Genomic DNA, 10362 nt, shown 5'->3' with positions numbered 1-10362 from the left:
ACTGAAAAGAATAAAAATATTTTTAAAAGCCCTCCTTCAAACAGGTTTAATATAAAGAAGAATTAATGTCCCACTTATCTGAAATATTCAAAGTAGGGTAAATGAACTAGTAGCTCAGCAACATCACCAATAACCTAAATTTTTTCCTGTATTTCTGAACTGCCTATCTCAGTGCCAGTCTCACTAAAGGATGATTGTTCATGTTCCTAAAACTGCCCCCCAAATTTCTTCCTAACTAGTATCAGGGGAAAAGAGAACATATTTGCTCTAGCATTTTGACAAAAAATACTAACATTCACTCTAATTGTAACAGCTCAGGCCATGAAGCTGCTCCAGATTCAAATGCTGTTACCAGGGACTGGCTTAGATACGGCCATAGGTGCCAATCCCACATCCAGGTTGGACTGATCCTCCTTAGAATCAACCCAGACAGAAAACAGAACCATAGGTAATGAGAAAAGAGAAATTACACTGCAAAGGTATAAAATCTAACAAAGAAAAGAAAACAGATGTATTCTCCCTTTGGTTAGGTTTTTGGCACCAGACTATACCTATTTTGTTTCAAGAATGTTCAAAGCACTGCTGTTTAAAATAGCAAAACAAACAAACAAACAAAAAATGGAAGTAACTTCAGTGTTCAACAATAAGAAGTTAAATAATTCACTGTATACACATATAATAAAATATTATATCAATAGTTTTCAACCTCTGAGATCAAAAGTATCCCTTTTAAAAAAGATTTAAAATTTATTGAGGATCCCAAAGAGTCTTTGTTAATGTGGTTTATAGCTATCATTACCATTTAAGAAGTCAAACATAGGAAGATTTAAAAATATTTATTAATTTGTTTAAAAATATTAAATCATTACATGCTAAGATAAATATATGATTTTTTTAAAAAATCGTATTTTTTTAAAATTTTTTATTATTGATTGTTCCAAACATTACAGAGCTCTTGATAAATCATCTTTCATACATTTGACTCTATTGGGTTTTGAACTCCCATTTCTACCCCAAATACAGATAGCAGAATCACATCTGTTACATACTCACATTTTTACATAATGGCATATTAGTGACTGTCTTGATCTGCTACCTTTCCTAACTGCTACTATCCCCCCTCCCCTCCCCTCCCACCTTCCCTCTCTGCCTCCTCTGCTGTTGTTCAATTCTCTCCCTTTTTTCCCCCCTCCCCCCTGCCCATCATAACCTCTTATACTTTTGTGTATCATTGAAGGTCTCCTACCATTTGCATATCCTTTCCCTTCTCTCTCACTTTCTCTCCCCCCATTTGTCTTTGTTTACAGTTAGTCTTTTCCTCATGCTCTTCCTTCCTGTTTTGTTCTTTTTTAAAAAAATAGTATTTTTTAAAAAAATAGTGACAAGAATGGCATTGTTTCATTTTTGGAAATCTTATGACATAGTTTAACAGAAGCGGCTGGATTCTCAGATCTGTTTCTGCATTTAATCTATTTTGACATGCTGTTCTGGCAAATTGAACTTGACACAAGTATACAGTTGGAAAACAGAGAAATTTTACTAGCTTTTTCAGATAATGGTAGACAGTTTTGAAATTATACCAAAACTGAATAAGTTATAGTTTAAGATAGTTGTAGTTTAAGATACCTGAGATCCAACAGATCTTTTATCCATGCATGATTATGTAACACCATGAATTAACCATCCAGAAAATACTGATTCATTGAGCTATGCAAATCTTCTAAACATATACAAAGTCTTTAATATCAAGAGTCATATTTTAAAATTATTATCTATCTCATTAGATAAATCTTTAAGTTAAGGCAAGTGGCAAGTTTTTGGTAAAGGATATAAGTTTTCCAAAATTATAAATTTTACTAGAAATTTCAAATATTGTCACTGGTGAAGTGAGAAGCTGACATCATTTCTCATTTCATCTTGAGAAATTGTTGCTGAATAACCAAGTTTTCTGTCTGTCTTTTTTTTTTTTTTTTGGTGAAAATTATATACCATGAAACAAAGTAGCCAATTCAATTCACAACTCAAATAATCAAACAAAATCAAATTTCTAGAGATGATCATCACACTTTGGCATGCAGCAAGAATGTTTTATGTGTAGTTGACATTTCATCACATAGAACGCAAATGCATGGAAATGTACAAGAAATATCTAGAAAACTATGTATGACATATTTAATAGGTGTTCCCTTCTGGCATTGGGATGTGATAAAATGACAACACAGGGAACTTTTACTTTTTATTTATAGTTTGAGTGTTTTACAATTAAAATTATTTTATGTATAATTATATATAACCAATTAAGGAAACAAGTAAATATGAGAAGGTCTAGCAAGATACACAAAGGGAGATAACTATGATTTCCTATCAGTAGAACTAAGAGTGATTTTTATTATCTTCTTTTTTCTACTTTCTGGACTTTGGTAATTCTTCTATAATAAACAAATATTTCTTCTTTATTAACAATGGTTATTTTTATTAACAAAAAAGTCAATCAGCCTGGTTTAATGGTGCACACCTGTAACCCCTGCTCTCAGGAGACTGAAAAAGAAGGATTGCAGATTGAAGGCCAGTCTAGGCAACTTAGTGAGACCTCATTTCAAAATAAAAAATAAAAAGGGCTAGGGATAGAGCTCAATGATAGAATGCCCCCTAGGTTCAATTCCTAGTACTGTGGGGATGGGAGGCAATCAAGGTTCTGGAATGCATTTATAAATTATATGATGAACTGCTTAAAGATATATAATCATGGTTTACCAAACTTTGTCAGAGTTTGAGCTTCAGATATTTATTTGTACTATATAAGAGACATTAGAATCAAATGCTGACATTCTCATATAAAAAGGTATTTGGAGTAATTAAGTAAATGAAAGTTATATATGTATATATCTTTATAATATTTAACATGAAGGACATTGTTTTATTATTTGAAAAATATCGGAAACTAGAAAATACAAAGTGCAATAGCTGCCTAATACAAATGGAATTCTTTTAACTTTCTTTTTCCCCACTTACATGTTTTCCAAAATACTGTTTCATTTTCACTGGTCTGGTCAACTAATACCATCTACAATGCACACACAAAAGCTTCTTTGGAAGACAGTAAGACAATTTGTGAAATAATTATGCTTCCTTACACTTGCAAGACAGATTTTTTGTAAAATAAAAAGATTTTATATCACATAATCACTATACAACTATTAATCTGTTATATATATAAAATCATCACATTACAATTTACAAATATATTATTATTAAAAAATTAAAAAACAAGACACATTTCCAAAATCAATCTGAAAGAAAATTTAATATTCTATTTTATGATATATTCACTTAGATTGAGAGAAGACTGAAATACTTTATCTGAACTGTGAAAATTTAAGATGCCAGTCCTTCAATATACAGGTGAGTTTTACTTTGGGATTAGAATAATTTTTTAGCTAAACTATTACTCCTAACCCTTTTCAAAAATAAAATATAGCTCTCTCCTCTTATAAAACAGTAAGACACACAAGGTCATTCTAGTAATTGCCAACTTAACTAAAAAGACCTTTCTTTATTGTTTTGGTCATTGATTTGTTGCTGGTGGCAGATGATGTTTCACTTCTTTTGGCAAACCATTCAGGTAATTTTCTTTTTGAGGCTTCTGATGATGCAGGCTATAGGAAACAGAAAGAAAGAAAATACAAAAAAAAAAAAAAAAAGATCTCTATTACTGAAAATATATAGCATTTGCAAAAAAGTAACACAGGTTCCTGGATATACAACCACCTTTCCTCCCCACACAAAATCAATCAAACCAAATAGTGACATCCATAGAATTTATTTATGGGTCAAAAAGTTAATTAAAAAAAGAAATCATTATCATTTCTTTAGGCAATTACTTGCTATCCCGTCATCTGTTCTTAGACACTCAAGTCTAGGCACTAATTTAGTAAAGGAAGATTTTGGACATTATTTTAATCCCATGGTGAATCTGCTTTGGGTTAACCAAAATGGTGAATTTTTAATTTTCTGAGAAAGGTATACAGTCATGTATGCAGACACACATACATTAGGCATTTGAAAAAGAACATAACTTCTAATGTCCACAATGGCAGATAGACTAGAAGAGTGATCCAATTATTATCAGCACCTTGCAGAATGATCAAGACACAGCAGACACTCATGAAATAGTCAATGAATAAATGAAAATTTTTTTTTTTTTAAATCTCAGAGTCCTTTGAGACTCTGCTGACAACTACAAATTCCCTTCGGGGGGGGGGGAGGGGGAAGATAAATGAACACAGGTGCAACACTGCACACAATTTTAGCAACTCAAGCACTAAAAGCCTCTTAACTATTGGTTAAAAGTCCCTGGAAAAAAGACTACACAGGATGGGTTTGTGTATCATACCATCCATACATGAAAAAAAAATTTCTTTTAAGTAGGCAAGAATTCCCTAACTCTATAATAGCATAAATCTGAGCATTCAGTTTGAGTACTAGAACTTCAGAATAATATAACAGAGAAATCATTCTAACATGAGTATGCCTTGGAATCAAGCAGAGTTAACTTAGTGACTGGAAGTATTTGAAGGCTTTATGAGAAGGTAGCTTTATTCAAGTTACAAAACATCTGTTACCCTAAGGTATAGCTATAATATAATTTATTTTAAAAATTGATGGTTTATTTATATATTGTTTATCAACTGCTAGCTATGTTTTACTGTTTGTTATGTTTAAAAACTATTTATGTTTAAATAGCTGAGGATAAGAAAAAAAACAAACAATCACAGGCAAATACACTATGAAACTTTATATTTTATTTTTATTTTTTTTTTATTTTTATTTTTTTTTATTGGTCGTTCATAACATTACATAGTTCTTAATACATCATATTACACGGTTTGATTCACGTGGATTATGAACTCCCCCTTTTACCCCGTATACAAATTGCTGTATCACATCAGTTTCCCTTCCATTGATTGACATATTGCCTTTCTAGTGTCTGATGTATTCTGATGTCTGTCCTATTCTCTACTATCCCCCCTCCCCTCCCCTCCCCTCCCCTCCCCTTTTCTCTCTCTACCCCTTCTACTGTAAATCATTTCTTCCATTTGTATTATCTTGTCTTACCCCTCCTTTCCTCTTGTATGACATTTTGTATATCCCTGAGGATCGCCTTCCATTTCCATGCAATTTCCCTTCTCACTCCCTTTCCCTCCCACCTCTCATCCCTGTTTAATGTAAATCTTCTTCTCAAGCTCTTCGTCCCTACCCTGTCCTTGTTTACTCCCCTTATATCAAAGGAGTCATTTGGTATTTGTTTTTTAAAGATTGACTAGCTTCACTTAGCATAATCTGCTCTAATGCCATCCATTTCCCTCCAAATTCTATGATTTTGTCATTTTTTAATGCAGAATAATACTCCATAGTATATAAATGCCACATTTTTTTTATCCATTCATCTATTGAAGGGCATCTAGGCTGGTTCCACAGTCTTGCTATCGTGAATTGAGCTGCTATGAACATCGATGTAGCAGTGTCCCTGTAGCATGCTCTTGTTAGGGCTTTAGGGAATAGACCGAGAAGGGGAATAGCTGGGTCGAATGGTGGTTCCATTCCCAGCTTTCCGAGAAATCTCCATACTGCTTTCCAAATTGGCTGCACCAATTTGCAGTCCCACCAGCAATGAACAAGAGTGCCCTTTTCCCCACATCCTCTCCAGCACTTATTGTTGTTTGACTTCCTAATGGCTGCCAGTCTTACTGGAGTGAGATGGTATCTTAGGGTAGTTTTGATTTGCATTTCTCTGACTGCTTGCGATGGTGAGCATTTTTTCATGTACATGTTGATTGATTGTATGTCCTCCTCTGAGAAGTGTCTGTTCAGGTCCTTGGCCCATTTATTGATTGGGTTATTTGTTATCTTATTGTCTAATTTTTTGAGTTCTTTGTATATTCTGGTTATTAGGGCTCTATCTGAAGTGTGTGGAGTAAAGATTTGTTCCCAGGATGTAGGCTCCCTGTTTATCTCTCTTATTGTTTCTTTTGCTGAGAAAAAACTTTTTAGTTTGAGTAAGTCCCATTTGTTGATTCTATTTGTTAACTCTAGCGCTATGGGTGTCCTATTGAGGAATTTGGAGCCCGATCCCACAGCGTGTAGATCATAACCAACTTTTTCTTCTATCAGATGCCATGTCTCTGATTTAATATCAAGCTCCTTGATCCATTTTGAGTTAACTTTTGTGCACGGCGAGAGATAGGGATTCAGATTCATTTTGGTGCAAATGGATTTCCAGTTTTCCCAGCACCATTTGTTGAAGATGCTATCCTTCCTCCATTGCATGCTTTTAGCCCCTTTATCAAAAATAAGATAGTTGTAGTTTTGTGGATTGGTTACTGTGTCCTCTATTCTGTACCATTGGTCCACCCGCCTGTTTTGGTACCAGTACCATGCTGTTTTTGTTACTATTGCTCTGTAGTATGAAACTTTATATTTTAAAAAGTTGTTAGTACCATCCTGTAATCGCAGCTACTGAGGAAGGTTTGAGAAAGAAGGATCACAAGTTCAATGCCAGCCTGGGCAACTTAGTGAGACCAAATCTCAAATAAAAAAATAAAAGAGGCTGAGGGTGTGGATAAGTGGTAGAACACTCCCTAGGTCCAATCCTCAGTACTGTTTAAAGAAAAAGAAAAAATGTCCTTGGTTTAAATTCCAACTGAGACACATGCAATATGTATGACTCATGCATGTTATTTAAATTTCTTCCACAGAAAAGGGTAATCATAGTATATATAACATCACTGAAGTATCTGGAGTTAAATGAAAATGTGCAAAATATCAAAACACATCTTGACTTATTCTTGGTACTTACTAATATTATTTTTTCCTACAATATTTCTATAGCATTTGTCAGTATTTATAATTATAACAATGATCTTATTTCATTGAGAAAAAAGGGGGAAATGCTTACTTATATTCACTGTGTCTTCTGTCTCAACAATCAGTATCTGAAGAGACCTTAATTATGAGGTCTAAGTCATTTATTACAAACATTGGTCTCCTGTGTCTATTTCCTTTATCAGTAGAACAATAAAATTCCCAGCCATCATAAAAAGGAATTTTATGGGGCTATTTACCTCTATTTGATGTTCCAAATTCTATCACCATACTATTGTCATTAAGTTGTAATAGAAAACATTAACTCATTTGCTGATTATATGCCTACACATATTTAAGTAAAGATAAATAAGTTATATTCACATTTAATTTCATCTATAACTAAGAAAATTCTAAACATATTAGTTATCAAGCCTGACATATTTGTCATGAAAACTATTTTCATGAATCAATTTTACCTGTGAATGAGAATCTAAAAATAAATCTTCTTTTTCCGGATAGTTGGATGGCTGACTCCAGGAAGTTGGTTTTATTGGATGTCTGTGATCTCTATCTTTCATTGAAAAATTGTCAGAATGCATTCCAACAACCTTTAAAAATTTTACAAAATATAAAATAGTTATGTCATACACTATTCTCTTAGTTAAAAAAAATCTATTCCTAAGAAAGTAGAACAGAATCAGATAAGGACACATCAACGAAAACTATAGACCAATATCCCTGTGAACTCTGATGCAAAAGTATTTAATGAAATATTAGAAAATCATATTCAACAACATATTAAGAAGATTGTATATTATACCAAGTTCATTTTACATCAGGGATGAAGGACAGTTTAAAGCACACAAATCAATAAAAGTAATTTATCACATCAATTAGAATTAAGGACAAAAACACTTGGTCATCACAATAGATGCAGAGAAAGTTTTCTAACAAAATTCACCATCTATTCATGATAAAAACACTTAAGAAACTAGCTAGCGATAGAAGAAACCTAACATCATAAAGGCTGTCTACAAAAACCCCAAAGCCAATATAATAGAGAATGGGGGGAAAGTGGAAACATTCCTTTAAAATTTGGAATAAGATGTCCACTCTTACCACTCCTATTTAATATAGTACTTGAAATTCTAGCAAATTCAGCAAAGTAGCAGGTTACAAAGTCAACACAAAAAAATCAACAGCTTTCTTATATAACAATAATGAGTCTGCTGAGAAAGAAATCAGGGAAAAAAATCTCACAATTGCCTCAAAAAAAAAAAAAGTGCTAAGAACTAGGTGCTGTGGATAATGTAATAAAGGCAGCTTGCTTCCCACCTTCAAGAGGCTTATAATCTTCAGTATCCTCCTGAGATGTTTATAAGCAAGCATGCAAATACATTTTGTAAACGTGTTTTATAAAGTTTCTGGTTATGAAATATACATCTGAATTTAAAAAAAAATACCTAGGAATAAATATAACCAGAGATAAAAGACCTCTATAATGAATACTATGGAACACTGAAGAAGGAAGTGAAGAAGACAAAGGAAGATGACAGACCTTCCCATGTTCATGGGTAGGCAAATTTAATATTGTTAAAATGGCCATATTACCAAAAGCAATATACAGAGAGTCAATGAAATTCCAATGACAGTCTTTAAAGAACTAGAAAACAGAGTCCTAAAATTCATTTGGAAGAATAAAAGACCCAGAATAGCCAAAGCAATTCTAAGCCAAAAAAAAGCAATGCTGGGAGCATTGCAAAACAAGACTTCAAATTATACCACAAAGCTACAGTATCAAAAATTTCATGGTGCTGGCATAAAAAAAGAAATGAAGACCAAAGGAATAGAAGACACAGAGACAGATCCACAAAAATGCTGTCATCTGATCTTTGACAAAAGTGCCAAAAACATACATTGTAAAGAAGACAGCCTTTTTTTTTTTTTTTTTAGAGAGAGAGAGAGAATTTTTTAATATTTTTTTTAGTTTTCGGTGGACACAACATCTTTATTTTTATGTGGTGCTGAGGATTGAACCCAGCACCCCAGGCAAATGCGTTACCGCTTGAGCCACATCCCCTGTCCAAGACAGCCTTTTTTAACAAATGATGCTGGGACAATTGAATATCCATATGTACAAGAATGAAACTAGTCCCTTATCTTTCACTCTGAGCACACACACACACACACACACACACACACACACACACAATTCAAAGTGGATCGAAGATCTAGGAATTAGACCAGAAACTATAAAAGTCCTAGAAGAAAATTTAGGGTCAATATTTCAACATATAGGCACAGGCAACAACTTTCTGGAAGCTCAGGAAATGCTGCCAAGAGTTAATTAATGGGATGGCATCAAATTAAAAAGCTTCTGCACAGCAAAGGAAACAATTAAGAATATAAAAATGGAACCTACAGAATGGGAGAAAATCTTTGCTAGCTACTCTCTGACAGAGGAGTAATATCCATAATATATAAAGAACTCAAGACTTGACACCAAAAACAAGTAACTGAACTAATAAATGAACAAGTGAACTAAACAGACATTTCTCAAAAGAAGAATTACAAATGGCCAATAAATACATGAAAAATTGTTCAACATCATTAGCAATTAGGGAAATGCAAATCAAAACCACACTGAGATTTCATCTCACTCATCAGAATGGCAGTCAGCAAGAATACTAACAATAATAAATACTAGAGAGGATGTGGAGAAAAAGGAACACTTTTATGCTGTCTGTAGAACTCTAAATTAGTACAACCACTATAGAAATCAGTATGGAGGTTCCTCAAAAGACTGAAAAGATCATCATAATATAGTGATACATGCATACCCATGTTTACAGCAGCACAATTCACAATACCCAAACTATGGAACCAGCCCAGGTACACATCACAGATGAGTAGATTAAAATAATGTGGTGTAAACACATTATTTTTAATGAAATTATGTCATCTGCAGGAAAACAGATGGAACCTGAGAACATAATGTTAAATGAAATAAACCAAATTCAGGTTAAGGGTCATATGCTGGGGAAATACTGGGGAATGATACTAGCCAAATTATATTGTTTTACTGTGTGCCTGTAGGAATATATAACAACAAATCCCAACATTGTATACAACTACAGTATACCAATAAAAAAAAGTATGGGAAAAAAAGCAAGCTTAAAAGAAAACTCTCTCTTATGTAGTCAAGAAAAATAAAAAGAAAAAATGATAAAGGAAAAGGTATTGGAAAGATGGTAGTATGCAGCAGCAACGTTTTTAATATTTCTAAATCCCAGTATTAAAATAGATAGCAAAACCAAAAATCCATCTTTTTCTTTTTGAGTTCAACACTTTTTTAGGTCATCTTTAGTTTTACAGAAAATGAAAACAATAAATGTTATGCATTATATATTAATCCACAAGCAGTTTGACTTCATATATGAATGGCACTCAAGGGCATGGGAAAAGTTCACCTTCTACATTTACAAGGAAATTAAGCTT

The 10362-nt window shown here is 33.1% G+C and overlaps 1 protein-coding gene across 1 annotated transcript in view; it reads right to left on the bottom strand.

Moving 5' to 3' along the window:
- Positions 1-1221: 1221 nt before the first annotated feature.
- The window catches only part of Wrn (WRN RecQ like helicase), a 141853-nt gene continuing 132712 nt past the window's right edge, over positions 1222-10362 (bottom strand). The window contains exons 34-35 of the mRNA XM_077792648.1: positions 7341-7472; positions 1222-3656 (exon numbers count right to left, since the gene is read on the bottom strand). Coding sequence (XP_077648774.1) covers positions 3534-3656; positions 7341-7472 — 255 coding nt within the window. The 3' untranslated portion in view covers positions 1222-3533. The remainder of the gene's footprint in view (positions 3657-7340; positions 7473-10362) is intronic.

The sequence above is a fragment of the Urocitellus parryii genome, chromosome 14 (genome assembly GCF_045843805.1).
Source record: "Urocitellus parryii isolate mUroPar1 chromosome 14, mUroPar1.hap1, whole genome shotgun sequence".
Classification (NCBI taxonomy): Eukaryota; Metazoa; Chordata; class Mammalia; order Rodentia; family Sciuridae; genus Urocitellus; species Urocitellus parryii.
This window is presented reverse-complemented; position numbering and strand designations above follow the sequence as displayed.